Source organism: Mixophyes fleayi, chromosome 10 (genome assembly GCF_038048845.1).
Source record: "Mixophyes fleayi isolate aMixFle1 chromosome 10, aMixFle1.hap1, whole genome shotgun sequence".
Classification (NCBI taxonomy): domain Eukaryota; kingdom Metazoa; phylum Chordata; class Amphibia; order Anura; family Limnodynastidae; genus Mixophyes; species Mixophyes fleayi.
Window position 1 is genome coordinate 5,448,517 of NC_134411.1, and position 17,958 is coordinate 5,466,474.

The following is a 17,958-nucleotide window of genomic DNA, read 5'->3' on the forward strand; positions in this document are numbered from 1 at the left end:
TTTCTAGAGACTCAGAAACCTCCCCTGCGTGCGCCACTGGTTCATTTGTCTATTTGTTTCCTGTCCCATTAGACTTATTACATAGAGTTGTACATATTGCAACAGATTGCAAACAGTGACATAGAGTGACTTAGACTGTGATATGAATCTTATATCAGTTACTAATACCTCAAGTTTGACGATCAGATCAATATGTCACTTATTAGTTGTACTAGTTACAAATTCCACATTGCAGCTTTGACACATTTCTTGATATCAATGTGAACAGATAGCTGGGACAAGTCAGAGACAAACACACAACACAAGACATGTCACTGGATCTGGTGAGTCATGGTATATGGGACAATAATATTTTTCTATCCAAGTTATTAATGTTATAACTCCACAACTCTGTTTCTGTGTAGATGTAAAATAACATTGGTTTATTCATGTATTGGTAAATACATATACAAATATATTGCACTCATAATATTTCAGGTGGTAGCATAGGCTCAGAGTGTGTCTTTCAGGTAAGATTCTGGGCATAATGTTTTCTGCAGGAGAGTGCCTTATAATACACATTCTCATACTCTTATTTGGGTTCTTTGTAGGAGAAGGACTCCTGCTCCACTGAAACGCTGGTCCCTGCCAGGCTAAAGTCTCTCTGTCTCTGTCTCTGTGTCTCTCTGTCTCTGTGTCTCTCTGTCTCTCTGTCTCTCTGTCTCTCTGTCTCTCTGTCTCTCTGTCTCTCTGTCTCTCTGTCTCTCTGTCTCTCTGTCGAGTTTTCTGCAGGAAAGTGCCTTATAATACACATTCTCATACTCTTATTTGGGTTCTTTGTAGGAGAAGGACTCCTGCTCCACTGAAACGCTGGTCCCTGCCAGGCTAAAGTCTCTGTGTCTCTGTCTCTGTGTCTCTGTGTCTCTGTGTCTCTGTGTCTCTGTGTCTCTGTGTCTCTGTGTCTCTGTGTGTCTGTGTGTCTGTGTGTCTGTGTGTGTGTGTCTGTGTCTGTGTCTCTCTGTCTCTCTCTCGTGTCTGTCTCTCTCTCTCTCGTGTCTGTCTCTCTCTCTCTCTCTCTCTCTCTCTCTCTCTCTCTCGTGTCTGTCTCACAAGATGCAGTTATCTATAGGATTGGATGTTATTGTTTTGCACTGCAGATGTGTGCAAATTAGTCCCTTGTGCTTATGTTACATAATATTTCAGTCTCTACATAGACTTGACTCCTGACAAGGCTCTAACTTAATTTTACTTGCATTAAGCAATGTCTTACTGGCTACATTTTAGAAATAATATTATAGAAGACTTTAGACTTATTACATAAAGTTGTACATTTGAAGAGATTGCAAACAGTGTCAAAGATTATGAATACATGAATCTGGTATCAGTTACCATTATCTCAAGTTTGACAATCAGATACAAACATTGTCAATGTCACATATTATCCTAGTGCCAAATTCCACATTGCAGCACTGACATCTCCTGATTATTTAGAAATACAGTGACAATAAAATGGTGAAATAGGGTTATCATGATCGTACTGTAGTTTAGGCATATTCTAAAGCAGGGGTGCACGACTTTGTTTGACCCAAGGGCTGCTTTCAGAGTTAGTACTCATTTGAAGAGGCCACAATAAAAAAGGTGCTTAAACATGTACAATATTTACAACTTAGTACAGGAAAAGAGGAATCTCTTTGCAGGTATATCATATCTCTCAACGTAAATAAAAAGTCTCCATGGGGACTGAAGAGGTGGTATACCCCAAGAGGGTGTGTCACACAGGAGCTTAGCATTCTCCTCTCCTTTAACATATTTGATTCCCCTTACCTCTGTATTAACACATTTACCCCCCCAACTCTGAAGTATCACCTTCACCACTCCACCCCTGAAGTATCACATTCATTCCTCCACCTCTGAAGTATCACTTTCACCCCCTCCACCCCTGAAGTATCACATTCATTCCTCCACCTCTGAAGTATCAACTTCACCCCCTCCATCCCTGAAGTATCACATTCATTCCTCCACCTCTGAAGTATCAACTTCACCCCCTCCATCCCTGAAGTATCACATTCATTCCTCCACCTCTGAAGTATCACTTTCACCCCCTCCACCCCTGAAGTATCACATTCATTCCTCCACCTCTGAAGTATCAACTTCACCCCCTCCATCCCTGAAGTATCACATTCATTCCTCCACCTCTGAATTATCACATTCACCCCCTCTACCTATAAAATATCACACTCACTCCCTCTACCTCTGAAGTATCACCTACACCCCATCACTTCTGTACCAACACATATACCCCCTCCACGTCTGAAGTAACACACTCAGCGCCTCCAACTCTGAAATAACACATTCACCGCAACAGTTGTGGAGCAACACATACAAACCCTCCACCTCTGAAGTAACTCATTTTTCTCATATCCCTCCATAGCAATGCATGAACACATTTCGATCCCCCCTATAGCAATACATAAACACTTCCCGCTTTCCCCTTTAGCATCATGTAAACACGTATGCCCGGAGCCGTAACTTAGAATTCTAGCGCCTGGGGCGAGAAAGACAAATGCCGCCCTCCTAGCCCTCAATTTTAACCAAATGAACTAAAATATTCCTAAAATGCGCCCCCCTTCAGCGTTGCGCCCTTGGTGGTCGCCCCTGTTCCACAGTCCTAGTTATGGCCCTGCGTATGCCTCCCCTCACGGGCCACACCCCTGCACAATTCATACCTGTACTCCCAGGCACCTGATGCTATTTATATTACCAACTCCGCTTGTAACCCGTGGAATTACACTTTCCATTTCTACGTGTAACTTTTCTTTTTTTGATATGCTGATTCTGGGCTTGCAAATACTGCTCCTCAGTAGTGCAGGGGCAGTCTGACAGTAATCATCATTCTGATATGTTGCCAGACTAACTTCACTGATGAATACTTTGTCTCACTGGAGCTGTGGGGTGAGACACATTACAATGCAGTAGTAGAGGGGGACCCGGGTTGCCTCGTCAGGACATACGTTTAACACTTCAGTAAATGTCACCAGAGGAAACCATTAGATCACAGCACTGGGGTCATGAGTTCCCAATCATGGCCTTATCTGTGTGGAGTTTGTATATTCTCCCTGTGTTTGTGTGGGTTTCCTCCTGGTGCTCCGGTTTCCTCCCACACTCCAAAAACATACTGGTAGGTTAATTGGCTGCTATCAAAAGTGACCCTAGTCTCTCCCTCTCTGTCCATCTGTCTCCATCTCTGTCTATCTGTCTGGGTGTTAGTGTGTGTGTTTATATTAGGGAATTTAGACTGTAAGCTCCAATGGGGCAGGGACTGAAGTGAATGAGTTCTCTGTACAGCGCTGCGGAATTAGTGGCGCTATTTAAATGATGATGATGATGATGATGATGATATGAAATGAATGTTTACTGATTGAGTTCAGAAAGTGAACAAAACATCAAAATTGCATTATTGAAATTTATTTGTAATGCCTATCCTCATCTTAATGCAGACCTGACTTTTCTACGTGCCCACAAATAATGTTTTTCATCCAGGAGGGCAGTGGTGGAATTCAGTCGGTTCCTCACCGGTTCACTAGAACCGATACCTAATTTTAGGCTCTGTTTGGCAAACTGGTGACTACAGACTGAGTCCACGCTCTTCGTGAAAAAAACTTACCTGTCCGCGGCATCGGAACTCTTCCTCCCTGCTCCGATTGTCGGGGGTAATGGCATCACGCCCGACGTTTAGCGAGGAGCGGCGCACAGAGGAGTCGGCAAGAAGCAAGAAGACAGAAGCAAGAAGAAAAGAGTAGAAAGAAGCCAACAGAAAAGGTAATTGAAGGAACGGAAGCAAGGGGAAGCAAAGGCACTATGGCAGAGTGTGAAGGGGGAGCAAAGGCAGCATGGCAGAGTGTTAAGGGGGAGTAAAGCCAGCATAGCAGAGTGTGAATGTGGAACAAAGTTAGCGTGGCAGAGTGTGAAGAGGGAGCAAAGGTAGCGTGGCAGAGTGTGAAGAGGGGCAAATGTAGCATGGCAGAGTGTGAAGAGAGGCAAAAGAAAGCATGGCAGAGTGTGAGGAGGGGCAAAAGCAGCATGGCACAGTTTGAGGAGGGGCAAAGTTAGCATGGCAGAGGGTAAAGAGGGGCAAAAGCAGCATGGCAGAGTGTGAGGAGGATCAAAAGCTTCATGGCAGAGTGTGATGAAGAGGGGCATTACTGTGGCATAATATGAACTTTTTAAATCTACAAATAGTTACCCCCAAGTCCTGAGTTAATCCAGCATGAATAATAGAAGGTGGAATAATAGGCAGTGGTTCAGAGGCAGGTACATGAAGCGAAATTAAACTTCTTGATATTGCATCCGCCTTGATACTCTTGGATCCAGGTCTGTAGGTAATATTGAATTTGAAACGGGTAAAAAAGAGCGCCCAGCGGGCCTGTCTGAGGTTCAACCTCTTGGCAGACTCAATGTACTGGAGGTTTTGTGATCAGTTATAACAGAGATGACATAAATAGCTCCTTCCAGCCAATGACGCCATTATTCAAAGGCCCAGTTGATGGCCAGAAGTTTCCGATTGCCTACATCATAATTGGTCTCAGTGACAGAAAATTTACTGGGGAAAATATGCACAGGGATGCAAACGGTGAGTATGAGGGTCTTTCTGAGAGAGGATAGCGCCAGCTCCTACATCAGAGGCATCAACCTCTTATACAAAAGCTACATCCGGATTAGGGTGTCAAAGGACAGAAGCAGAGATAAATGTCCTTTTGAGGGCTTCAAATGCGGTTATCACCTGAAAGGACCAATTACTGGGATCCATTTCCTTACGGGTGTGGCAATAGGGGCTACTAGATCTGAGAACCCTCAAATAAATCTTCTGTAATAATTTGTGAAGCCCAAGAACCTTTGGATAACTTTGAGATTATTGGGTTGTACCCAATCTAAGATGGTTTGGACTTTAGTTGGATCCATAGAGAAAAGTAATGGAAATTTTATACCCCAAGAATGATACCTTCTGTACTTTGAATTCGCAGTTCTCCAGTTTAGCAAAGAGATGGTGATTATGATGTTTTTGGAGGACCTGTTTAACATGGGACTGATGTAGCGACAAGGACTGTAAATATAACAGGATATCATCCAAATACACAACAACGAATTGGCCGAGAAATTCGCGGAGCACTTCATTAATGAGATCCTGGAACACTGTGGGCCCGATACAAAGACCGAACGGCATGATCAGGTATTCATAATGGCCAGAATGTGTGTTAAATTGCGTTTTCCATTCGTCCCCCTCTCTAATGCAGATAAGGTCATATGCTCCGCGGATGTCAATCTTGGTAAAGATGATAGCAGTCTTTAATTGATCAAATAACACAGAGATGAGAGAAAGAGGATAGGTGTTTTAATTGTAGTTTTGTTAAAGCCTCGAAAATTGATGCAAGGACGCAATCCACCGTCTTTTTTTGATAAAAAGGAACATCCGGCTCCTACTGGGGATTTAGAAAGTCTAATAAACCCTTTTTTCAGATTCTCCTCCACATACTCTTGCATGACCTTGGTCTCTGGACCAGAGAGTGAATACAACCTCCTTTTGGGTGATTTAGAACCTGGAATCAAATCCATGGCATAATCAAAATCAAGATGTGGAGGAAGAGAGTCAGCCACTTTTTTAGAGAACACATCCTGGAACTCGTGGTATCGGGGAGGGAGTTGCTCAGAAACAGGTTGCAGAATCTGGAGGGGCAAGGTCAAACAGGACTGTGAAAAATAGGAACTCCATTGAGTAATCTCCCCTTCAGCCCAATCCACTGCAGGGTTGTGGAGGGAGAGCCAAGGATGGCCTAATATCAACGGAACAGATGGACAATTAATGAGGTAGAAAGACATTGAAGAGCACCCACAGTTAACTGCAGTGGAGGTGTTTCAGAAGCAATTTTGCCGCCAGGTAATGGACCTCTATTCAAGCCACAAATAGTGATAGTAGAATCAAGCTTCACAGAAGGGATCCCAGAAGAATGAGCAAATCCGATGTCCACAAAGTTGCCAGCGGCACCGCTATCTATAAAGGCTGAAACAGTAACAGAGCAAACATCGTGAGGGATGTGTGCAGGAAATAAGACCGCATTTTTGGAGGAGATGATCTGCAGACCTAGATGAACTTCCCCCTTATTCCCTAGGCCTGCTCTTTTCCCAATTTGTTAGGGCAAGAGCGGGAAAAGTGACTCTTGATGCCACAGTATAGACAAAGACCTTGGGTCCGTCTTCTGTTCTTTTCCTCTGACGAAAGACAGTATGCTCCTAATTGCATGGGCTCTTCAGTGACCATCGCAGATGAGGAAAAAGAAGGTACCTCCTTTTCCGCCTTCCTCTCCTTGATCCGTCTGTCAATTTTGATGGTGGGCTACATAAGGATCTCTAAAGATGTTGGAGAAGGATACTGTACCAGAGCGTCTTTGATCTGTTCTGACAAACCTAAGTGAAATTGACTGCGTAACGCAAAATCATTCCATTTGCTGTCAGTAGACCAGCCCCTAAATTCAGCACAGTATTCCTCAGCAGAGCACTGACCTTGCTTCCAGGCCCTCAGATTAGCCTCAGCTTAGGGCCACTCGATCCGGAGCATCATAGAGCAGACCCAAGGCATTAAAGAAAACATCCATCGACTGCAATGTTGGACTCGTTGAAGCCAGACAAAGGGCCCATGACTGAGGATCACTCTGGAGTAGGGAGATGATGATACCGACCCTTTGCTGTTCTGAGCCGGAAGACCGGGGTCTCAGACGGAAATAAAGCTTGCAGCTCTCCTTGAAATTCCGGAACAAAGCTCTATTCCCAGCAAATTTAATTTGGGTCCTGCAGCAGGTGCTAGAGTGACTTGTGAAGTCCTGGAAGCTTCTTCCTGTGCAGATAGCCGATATGATATTCCCTGAACCATCTGGGACAGCGTCTGAATTTGACCAGCCAGAACCTGGGCTGGAGGTGGAGTGATCCCGCTCTTATCCATCCAAGTGAGTTCCTCCTTGTAATTGGCCGGTTATAATGTTAGGTTGACAGGTCTCGTAATAAATTTGCAGAACTAGCAGTAGAGGTCTTCGCCTATAGCAGCCGCCTTTTCCGTAGAGCTTCATGTGCTCACAGGTACTCGGATGCTCTATTGTAGTGCAAGCTTATTAACAACACCGCAGCGGAAAAGCCTGAGGAGGGAATTCAGATGATAACGTGTGGCCAGACGTAAGCCGAGGTCAGGGGTCCGAAGCAGGCGGAGTAGTAGGGGACAAGCCGAATGGTCAGGGCTGTTAACAAACAGGGAAGTCCAAATAGCAAACCAAAAGGTCAGTGTCACCAGAACGTAAGCAGAATCCAGGAACAAGCTAGAGGTCACAATGGGAGGTCCAAAAACAGAGATACAGAGTATCCTCAGGAACACGGTTAACAGGACAGGAGCAGGTCAGAAACTGACAAAATCTACGCTATAACTGGCAGGGAGGCTAAGCCTCAAAATGACCAATCAGGGAGGAGGGGAGCGGTGAAACTAAATGAGCCCCAGGAGTATTTTAATAAAGTCATTCATTAGCTCACAGGTGTTAAACTTTCCCTGACAACGGACGAGACACAGGACCCAGAAGTGACGTCCCAGCTGTTGTCATGACAGTTGGGACGCAGGTAGGAGCAACAATTATTTCATATTTTTTCTTTCATATTTTAATACTCTTTCTTATAACATAATCTAGGTTTGTGTACCTCTTTTATTGTTCTTAGTTGAGTATTAAATGCATGAAATATTAAAATACTTTTTGGTATATATTTTTGCATACTTAAAACGGTCATTAGGGCAGAGAACCGGTTGTTAATTTATTTGAATCTTAAGACTGCAGTAAGGTAAAATATCTTACTTTTCCTCCAATGGCTCTTTTTAGTCAGATAATTTTTCTTACAGGAGGCTGACAAATTTCTGCCATTGGATCAATAGCCCTAGCATAAATGGAACAACCCATAGTTCACTGAATTTTCATGCTAACAAGCATGTGTGCCACAACACAACCAATTCATAGCCCCGGCAGAAGTACAGATGCATTCAAATCAGTATTAAAGTATATTGAACTATGAGCCATCCCTGAAAATTTACTACATTTTACCAACCTATGCACAAACCTGTGTGACATTTTCACAAATATGGGCCTGCTGGTGGTGAATGTATTATTAATTACTAAATAGAAACCGAGGTAGGATGTGTGAAGGTCATTGCTGGTATAATGTGAGGAGACCACTGCTTGTAAAAGACAGTATAAATTGTGATTGTTTCTCATTGCACAAATTGTGACATTTTAATGGTTTTACACAACCCCTTTATATCCGTGTTGTAGTTTTTATAATTAATTATAGTATAAAGTAATAACTTTATTTCCAATATCTTTCCATTCGCATCAATCACTCTCTATGTCTTGATTAAAATATTAATGATTGACAAGACAGACCATTGAGTAATCATTACTTTATTTTCTCTCACAGGGCTGCCCTCTTCAGAATGGAGACATTATTGAGATTTTACAAACTGGACATCGTCATTGGGCAGTGTATGTAGGGGATGGATATATTGTGCATATAACAGGTATTTTCAGGCTCATGGTATTGCCTTAAATGCAATAATTAAAAAGTATATAACAAAATCAAAAAATCAAATATTTTTCACTAGGCCCAGATCTGTGGAAATATTCCATAGGCCGGGACTAGAAGCAGCAGTCCACGTTCTTTTGCAGTGATGGGGAACCTGATATACTACAGTGGCTGCATGTGCGGCCCTCTAACCTTCAAAAGGGCCGCACATTACCTTTAATCTCAGTAATAAGTTAAGCAATACATTTAATCAATGAACTAGACACCTATCTGTAGCAACATTTTAAACAAGTGTTGCAAGCTATAGCAAACAAATCTGCAATAAAGCAGGAGGGAGCTGGGGGCCACAGGTGAAGGCTCAGATGGCCGCCTGTTGCCTATCACAGATTTTTTTTCATATGTATGTGCTTTTCCTGCTCCATAAATCATGGTCATTTTTACTTACTTGTACAACAAATGTGTTTCTATAATGCACAGTAGAGGTTGAAACTCCGGAGCAGTACATAAAGGGCTTTTACATGTACTTTTTTAAAATAAAGATTTTTAAATATACCACTATGGTTATTAATTATTAAAATGAAAACATACTTACATTGCCTTTACATTACCTTTACTTACCTTTATGTCCAACTAAAATGACCCCATTCGGGTGCCACAACAAAATGGAGAATTGCCAATTTTAAACAATTTTTCTCTGGTGATAAAACAACTAAATATATTTCATTAATGATCTTACAATTAACACATACTCATTGTATCCCCAGGTAGGCTTGTGGGGACTGGAGATGACTCTGTTCATGGAGAATCTGCTGTGGTTGAGAAAACTATGCTGGAGGAAGGAGTAAAGGGATGTGACTACAAAGTGAACAACATTTATGACGTGATCCCTTTGGCCAGAGACGAGGTGGTCAATTCAGCTCTGCAAACAGTGGGCGAGAATAAACCTTATGGATCGAGTTGCCGAGATTTTGCACTTGAACTGAAATATGGGCGCGGAAACCTGGATGTTGTAAGTGCGTGTGAGTGTGGATTATATATAAATCTGATCAGTGGAAAATGTCCACTAGAGATATTTCAAGAATTGTATTATTTTTCATAAAATGCTGAAGAAAGAAAGAATAGGGAACATATTACTATTTTTAATACTTTTCTGTATTTTGACTGATAAGGTAATGTAACCGTGGAGTATTGGATATTCACAGAAATCCCATTTATTCAGTTTACCCATGGTAGTCCCTTTTTTTCTGAAAATGCAATTCTTATTTTCCCTGAATTTAATGTCTTGATGCATTCATTTAGCCATTTGACTTTCTTTGGCAGATACATGAAGCATGGGTGGCCTTTATGAATATCCTGATTTTTATATTATGGGTCAAGTCAATAAATCCACCTTCAAAGGCACATTGTAAAAGTGAAAATATAATATATGTAATATACATATAATTTACTATAAATAGAAAGCAGTTTACAATTCATGTATTTGTTTAATGGTTTTGTACTGTCTGAGGTCAGTAAGAAGTCGCTTTTCCCATGGTTTCCTGGTATTAGGGGCCCACATATTAGGGACCTACTTAGGTCCCTAAGTAGGTCTTTTTGTTAACTTGAAAGGCCAAAAAAAAATAGATTAAAATAGATTACCTTTTTGTTAACATATTGTGTAAATGTCCCACTTATTGAAGTGCACTGATATAAATGTACTGGCCCAATTTTTTATGGCGACTAACGGTGGTAACCGGTATACCAAACCCATACCTAAAATACCAGTCTGTGAATATAAAAATGCACCTAAAACATTCACAAACATGTATGTAAGTGGTCCCACACCATTAATATGCTTACTAGCAGGAGGAGTTTAGACTGTGTTTTTCATTGTGATTTTACTTTAAATGTAAAAATCTTCCCTTATCTTGTTAGTACAGACCGCATGTTTTTGTGAAATCCAAAAAAGAAATAAGAACATAAACATATTTTATAGCATAACTTTTATGCCACAGCACAAAATAAACTTTGATTGTTCTCTATGGATGTTTTATTATTTTTTGGATAATACAGAGACACTGATTCATATATACCCAAACCATTTTTGATTGAGCTAACAGGTTGCTAAAGAAGGATTTTTTTTTATCTTTCAAAAAGTTACTTGCGTTCAGAGTTTGAGTCTATGCAATATCCATAAAGTGCTGAGTGGTTGGTGTCCTCCCCTGAGACATGTACAGTATGTGTCAGAAATAAGGTCACAGCTTTTACTACATATCAATGGAAGGGAAAAGCTTGGGGGAAGGGGGGTGAATAGTGGGGGGTGGGCACTAGCTCTAAACAATATGTAACCTGGGGGTTGGGCCTGTCCCAATGACTGTTCACCAATGGAGTGGGGATGACTCTGACCCATTCCTCCACATGGACCAGGCCAGTCCTCACTGACGACCTCACTGGCTTCACCCTTTTGTCCCCATGCAGGGGTGTCCTCTTGTTTAGACATAGCATCATAAGCATAAGCCCATAGGCATCTTTTGAACACGGCAATGTACTTGTCTCTTACCCTGCCCCTTTCTTGAATTCCCGTGTACTCGTCACCTACTACTTGCTGCTTGATAGGCCACCGATATGGTCCTAGTAACTTTTTGACGAGGGTGACTATGTCTGCTTGACAATCTCTCCCCACCCTGACTTCCAGCTTTATGGTCTTTTGTCCCAAATTTGAAAATCTCTCTCCCTTTCTGCTTCCTGCTCATCTTATGTCATGGACTCCTCAGATCTATGTATTTCAGAATGTTTCTTAAATAACTAACATACCAGTCATCCATTTGACAAAAGACTTGTTGTCATTACTTTTTGTTCCCCTCCTATTGTGTGTGTGTTTATGGCCCTGGGCTGTATTCTCACTAATAGTGAATATGACCACATACATACCCTTTGTAATGCATCTTGTGATGTTTTTGTACATGTTGTTATCTAATGCAGTAGTGCAACGGGAGTATGTGTCTTCCCAATCTGAAATGCACTCTGTGGCCTCTGCAAATGGATGTTGGCCCTTTGGTTGCTAGCATTCCAAGAGCCCCTTAGTTGCCTCCTTATCCTCTATAAGGGCTTGGTGTGACCTGTTTTTGAATTGATCAGCTCATCACTGCTGCTCCTTTGTGGAATGGGCTGGAATTGTATGAGTAAAGGGGGCTGCTGCTATGAACTGTGATGATCGTGGCACAGCTCCCCATGGGGTGGTTGAGTGTGCTCCAGCGCCCTCTGGATCTTGGTCTCCATGTGGCCAGTGGAGGCAAAATGGACAAACTGGATGATGGTGGGGCCCTGTTGCTGCGGGTCAGCCTGCTTAGGCTGGCCTGTGTCGAATAGGCAGGTAGAGCTGAGTGTGGGTGTAAGATGTCCTATGTGGGACCGGCGTGTTTAGTGCCTGCCCTGAAACCAGTGCCCCGAGGCAGTCTCTCTCCAATGCTTCTGGCCCAGTTCCAATGTGTTCTGCAGCAGACAGCATCATCAGCTTCAACTTGTTCATTGTTGCACCAGAAATGATGTGTCACTGATGACCACGTCACTTCGGCAGGACCTTCCTTTCACTGGCTTAGGTCATACTTGCCCACTCTCCCAGAATGTCTGCAAGACTCCCGAATTCTGGGTAGGTCTACCGAACTCCAGTTAGAGCAGGCCATTCTCCCACATCTTGCAGGAGGAGGGGCTTTGATAACACAATACACTACAAATCACATAATTTTTGACCCCCCCAGCTAAAAAATAAGACGATCGCATCATCTCTACTCAGGGGTGAGTAATACTCAAAATGATTCAATTTGTGGTGCCCTACCCCCTCCGGCCCTGCAATCACCTCTCCCAGAGGGGTAAATTAGAAAATAGGCAAATATGGCTTAGGTTCCTCCTTGTCATGAGTGATTAGCTGTTGGTAATTAGTTTACATTTACTGTGCAATGTTTTGTGGACGGGCACCACCAACAACGTAATGTGGCCGGTTGGTCTCGTGGTGACAGCAGTGTTTACAGAACTATTTATGATTGGATGACTTTATTTTTGAGCTTTAATTATCAGATTGCATTATAGTGTTGGTTGATAAAAGGAATTAATCCAATTACCATTCATGGGGTCAGGAAGAAGTTATTTTTTCACTGTGAGATTAAAGTGACATTTGCCTTGCTCATTTTATATTTTGCCTTCCTCCGAATTGTCAATATTAAAATATATAAGAATAGGTTTAAAGGTTTTGTCTTTTTTTTAAACTTTTTCTATGTAACTCTTATTTACAGATACTTAGGACCTTGGCGTCGATTCCAGAAGAAATGGCGATGACTGCAGCTAAAGGAGTCAAGCTTGTGGGTTCAGGTGTAAGCTTAAGTTCTGAACTTGTGGGGTCAGTTGCAGCCAAGGGAGTTGATCTTGCAGGTCAGGGGGTGACAGGAATGTCAAATGCCTTGGGCTCAGCTGCTGGTAAGGGACTAGCTGTTTTTGGGAACATGCTGTCTGCAGGTGCACAAACACTGGCTCCGATAGTAGCTGCTAAAGTAGATGCAGTATCCCCTGGGTCTGGTGCCATGTTGTTGTCTGCAGCTGAATGTGTAGCTCCATTGGCAGAATCCTTAGCTGCACAATCTGGAGACGCAGAGGAAGCCACAGCTCGTAATGTTAGGCAATTGGGATCTTCTATCTCTTCAGGTTCAGCAGTTGTAGGGTCTGCAGTGGCCACTGGGTTGTCTTGGTTAGGGTCAGCGTCAGCTGCAGGAGCCTCCAGCCTTATTGGGTATCTTCGATCAGGAACAGAGCCGACAAATCCAGAAGTTGGGCAAGAGACAAGTGTTTCTGGTGTTCCTGAGAAACTTGATGCCAATGTACAGAAATAATGATGTGTGTCTGTTCCTCTTTCATTTTCTCTTCTCAGAATGTATTTTCACATTGTTATACTAGTTGTATAGAACCACAAAACCACTATGTATAAAATAAACATTTCTGAAACAATTATTGCTTGCATAAACCACTGTTTATTTAAACTGCTTGACTTGCATTCATATAAAATTAAAACTGTATTTGAACGTCTAATGTAATTCAATGCTACATATTAACATCTTTCTTTTATTTGTACACTACGTATTCAGGGGGGTGTTTACTGATTTATTTTTTCTTTAAAATTCTTACACTATAGTCCTGAACCACATAAAGCCTTGTAGTTTCTCTTTTCCATGCCCCACTTTTACTTTTTGTACTTATACTTTGCATTCTAGGGCTCCAAAATTATATTCTGCTCAGAGGGAAGGGAATTCTGTTCCCTTCAAGAGGCAGGGTAGACTTTGCTGCCGAGAACTCGTAGGAAGTTATTTACTGGACTGCCTCAGGATGTAGTTCTCCGATAGAAAAGGAGGTCGCACAAGCAGGTGTGCACTGAAATACAGCGGAGCGAAGTCAAAAAAGTCAAACTCAGTGCACATGGGAGCAGCGGAATAGCCAAACAGTAAACAGTAGAATGGTCACAACACATACACGTGCGGGCAGAGCAGGAGAAGCAGTAAAACAGAAGCGGAGTCAAGAGGAAGCCAGGTTCGGTACACAACAATCACAATCAGACAGAGGAGTGGTCAGTACAGGCAAAGGTACGGTACACAGAGAGACACAGAGGGAACACACTGGGTAGGGAGACTGGAAATAGCATGGGGAGCAGGTCCAGGAGTCAGACGCACAGCAATTAAGCTGCTCTGACACTGCACGAGTGGCAGAACGCAGTTTAATTAGCTGTCCCCTGCATCACATTGTTAATGTGCACATTGTCCAGGGGGCCGCAACCTGTGAGTTCTCGTCAGCTTACCCCGCTTACTGCATTCCGCCGGCACTGCATGCAGGTCACCAACAGCAGGAGTGCTGAATATTGGTAAATCTGTAGGATCCAAATGTGGAGATGTTTCCTATAGCTACAAATCAGATTCTACATATAATTTATTTAGTACTACTTACACAATGGAAGCTAGAATCTGATTGATTGCTACACAATGGCGTACTGGTTAGCACTTCTGCCTTACAGCACTGGGGTAATGAGTTCAATTCCCGACTATGGCCTTATCTGTGAGGAGTTTGCATGTTCTCCCCGTGTTTGTGTGGGTTTCCTCCGGGTGCTCCGGTTTTCTCCCACACTCCAAAAACATACTGGTAGGTAAATTGGCTGCTAACAAAATTGACCCTAGTCTGTCTGTTTGTGTGTGTGTCTCTCTCTGTGAGTGTGTTAGGGAATTTAGACTGTAAGCCCCAATGGGGCAGGGACTGATGTGAGCGAGTTCTCTGTACAACGCTGCGGAATTAGTGGCGCTATATAAATAAATGGTGATGATGATGATTGCTACAGGCAGCATCTCCACCTGTCGGAAACTCGCAGCTTGATACAATTAGAGATGTTCACTGACCCCGTGTTTTGGTTTTGGATCTGTATTAACTTTGTGTTTTTGTTTCAGTTTTGACAAAACCACCCTCATGTGTTTTGGTTTGGGATCTGAATTTTTGGGAAAACTTGCTAAAATATGCTAAAATCACATAATCTGGTTCTTTTTTTGTTCCTACATTATTATTACCCTTAATAACACTAATTTCCAGTCATTTCCAGTCAGTTTTGACCACCTCACAGGTCACAATATTATTTTCATACACTTTCAACCAAAGACTGCAGCGACCTGGCTGGATGGTAAGCGACAGAGCAACGACACAAACACACAGCAGTTCATAGCACATCTAGGAAACATTGCCACACAGCTGTATCAGGAAAGAAATGTTGTTAGAGCATTACAGCTGGGTGGAAAGAGGTGTTGTTGCTAGCTGCAGGGAACCAAAAGATCCCTGGGATAGCGCCCAGGGGATCATTCGGGAATCTGGGAAGGAGGACATGGAGAGGACCCTTGGCCCAAACACCAGGAAGCAAACCTGTGGGGAGATTTGGAGGAGAGTCCCCAGGCTTCAGGGCTTAGCTTCGTCACAGCTGTCCCTGACCTAAATATACAGAACAGCTTGGCTGGGGATGAGAGCAAACCATATGTATTTGGACATTGTCTGGAGGAAGCTTAGAGCTCTGTTCCAGTTTCATGGGGAAATATCACAGTAGATCTGATTTCAGCAATTGGATTGGGAAGGCCTGAAAAGGCTCCTGAAGTTATGGAAACTTTGGATAACATGTCAACATCGACTGAGGTGGAGGTGCATGCAAACTCACAGCAGGAAAGTCAGTATACGTTTATTCAGTGTGAAGACATAGAAGGTAAAGTGCAAGTTAACTGTGTGCATGAAGAGAGTAAATTAACAGCTCCAATGCTTGCTACTGTGTCTGCTACTACTACAGTGCCTGCCGCTACTATAGCTGTAATGTCTGCAGGTGCTACAACTACAGTGTCTGCCGATACTACAGTATCTGCTATTAATATAGTGCCTGCTACTACTCCAACTGCAGTGCCTGCTACCACTACAGATGTAATGGCTGCTACTGCTACAGCGTCTGCGATTCTACAGTGTCTGCTATTAATATAGTGCCTACTACTGATACATCTCCGGTGCCTGCTATGGCTGCCATGTCTGCCATGTCTGCCACAGTATCTGCTGCTCCTGCAGCTACAGTGCCTGTGTGTAACTCTGTACCTGCTGGAGAGGCAGAGGTTAATGCTGTGAGTGTGGAACAGCCCCATACAAAGGCAAGTGAACTTGATGAATCAGCATGAATGAGCGAATACAAGTTCTGAGTCAAATATTTCTAAGATAAGGAAGCAAATATGTTTAAAAGAAACGGAAGAACAGTGCTTACAGCCGTGACCACACTGGGTATGCTTTGTAAATTGACCGCCTGGAGGAAGCCCTGTCCGAGAAGCAATGGTTACAATCTTCTGCATTGAAGGAGATTATAACACAGAGGGAAGAAACCTCTGCATCTATGCCTATGAATGTACCTGTCTCGGGTGTGCCAGACTCAGCGCGTAACCCGCTATATGATCGCATCCGTGAGCTGGAGGGGGAGCCGCTGATGGGGTCAGGGGAGGCTGCAAGTGCTGCAGGGGGCGGTGATGGAGACAGGTGTAAGACTGCGGTCAGGTGCGCTAGCTATTAGCCAGTGTAGTGTGTGCTCGTCTCGGCTCTCAGCGGGGGTTATCCCTGTGTGTGCTGGGAATGTAGCTCCAGTACCGGTGTCTGTGGCTAGCCTGTCTGTTCCTGCAGTTCCTCTTTTATCATCTGATGGTGCGGCTAAACAAGGTCTCAATAAAATTGTTCTGAGTGTAATTCAAACACAGGTGATTGACTCCATATATGGCCCATTGCAGATTCAAATTAGAACCAAGGATGCTCTGCGTGTAATATAGGAGTGTGCAAATAGAATACCTGCCATGTTACCAAGTGTAAATAATGTTAATGATTTATGTTAGAATGCAAGCTCCAACTGTGTGTAGTGATGTACTAGGTCAGCTAGTGGTTAAGTCTGCTACAGTCATAACATCCTCTGATTCAGTCACTCTTTGTGCAGCTTCTGCAGAACCTGTACAGGTGTCCTCTGCAGGGCTGCCACCAGAAATTGCGGGGCCCAGTCCAAATGTAACAGGCAGGGGCCCCACCCTCATTTCAAATTATTCTCTAGCCTCCCCCGATTATCTACAGTTACTCCCCATCCAGTGGTGGGATTCAAAAAATTAACAACAGGTTCTATGTCCTAATGACCATTTTAACTATACCAAAAGATAAACCGAAAGGTAGTCTAACAATTCACGCATTAAATACTGCAATAAGAACAGTAAAAGAGGTAAAGAAAACTAGATTATGTGTAACGTAAGATTTTAAATATTAAATAGCTCATAAACAGTTAGTGAAGATATTTCCATATTGCTGTTTGATTGGCGTCCTCACTTGCAATTTTCTTTGCTTTTATCCGAGCATCATCAGCTGTGTGATTTACCCTTAACCATCTTTGCACTGTAGGAGTAGGATCCCATTCCTTCAGCGGTAGGCCGATAAGACCGATAATCATAATGTTTGATATATTGGAAACAGTTAGCCGACTTCTCTTCTCAGAACATATAATGTTCATCTTTGAAAAATCCCTTTCTGCTTCTGCTGAACTTACAGCAATTATTCTGACAATATTTCTAGCTCTTTGAACACTTTCAGGAATTGAATAGTTCTCGTTGCTTTTTAACACATTTTACACAAAATCTCGATACTCATTAATCTCAATTTGGTAATTGAAAAATGTATTAAATACATGCAATTGCTCTTCAGCTGCTTTCCATGGAACTATTACTTCTTCAATATTCCAGTAATTTGGCTCCAAAAACTTGAGAAATTGTAATGTATTACTATCATCAAATTGGCTACAACTTGCTTTTAAATGGCCACAATCCATTAATCTTTTTT

General features: G+C 42.7%; 1 protein-coding gene across 2 annotated transcripts; it reads left to right on the forward strand.

Moving 5' to 3' along the window:
- Positions 1-221: 221 nt before the first annotated feature.
- LOC142103354 (phospholipase A and acyltransferase 4-like) lies at positions 222-13,555 on the forward strand. 2 transcript variants are annotated; one of them, XM_075187416.1, is made up of 4 exons: positions 222-323; positions 8,476-8,575; positions 9,345-9,599; positions 12,849-13,555. In XM_075187416.1, the coding sequence occupies exons 1-4, from the start codon at positions 309-311 to the stop codon at positions 12,854-12,856; spliced, it is 378 nt and encodes a 125-aa protein (XP_075043517.1). In that variant the 5' UTR covers positions 222-308; the 3' UTR covers positions 12,857-13,555. The 2 variants fall into 2 exon arrangements, with proteins under 2 accessions (XP_075043517.1, XP_075043516.1); XM_075187415.1 differs by having other exon boundaries at positions 223-323; positions 9,345-9,589.
- The last annotated feature ends 4,403 nt before the right edge of the window (positions 13,556-17,958 follow it).

Coding starts and splice junctions, on each gene's coding strand:
- LOC142103354 (XM_075187415.1), top strand. Junction 8,576..9,344: donor ATATATTGTGCATATAACAG/GTATTTTCAGGC, acceptor TTGTATCCCCAG/GTAGGCTTGTGGGGACTGGA. Junction 9,590..12,848: donor GGCGCGGAAACCTGGATGTT/GTAAGTGCGTGT, acceptor TCTTATTTACAG/ATACTTAGGACCTTGGCGTC.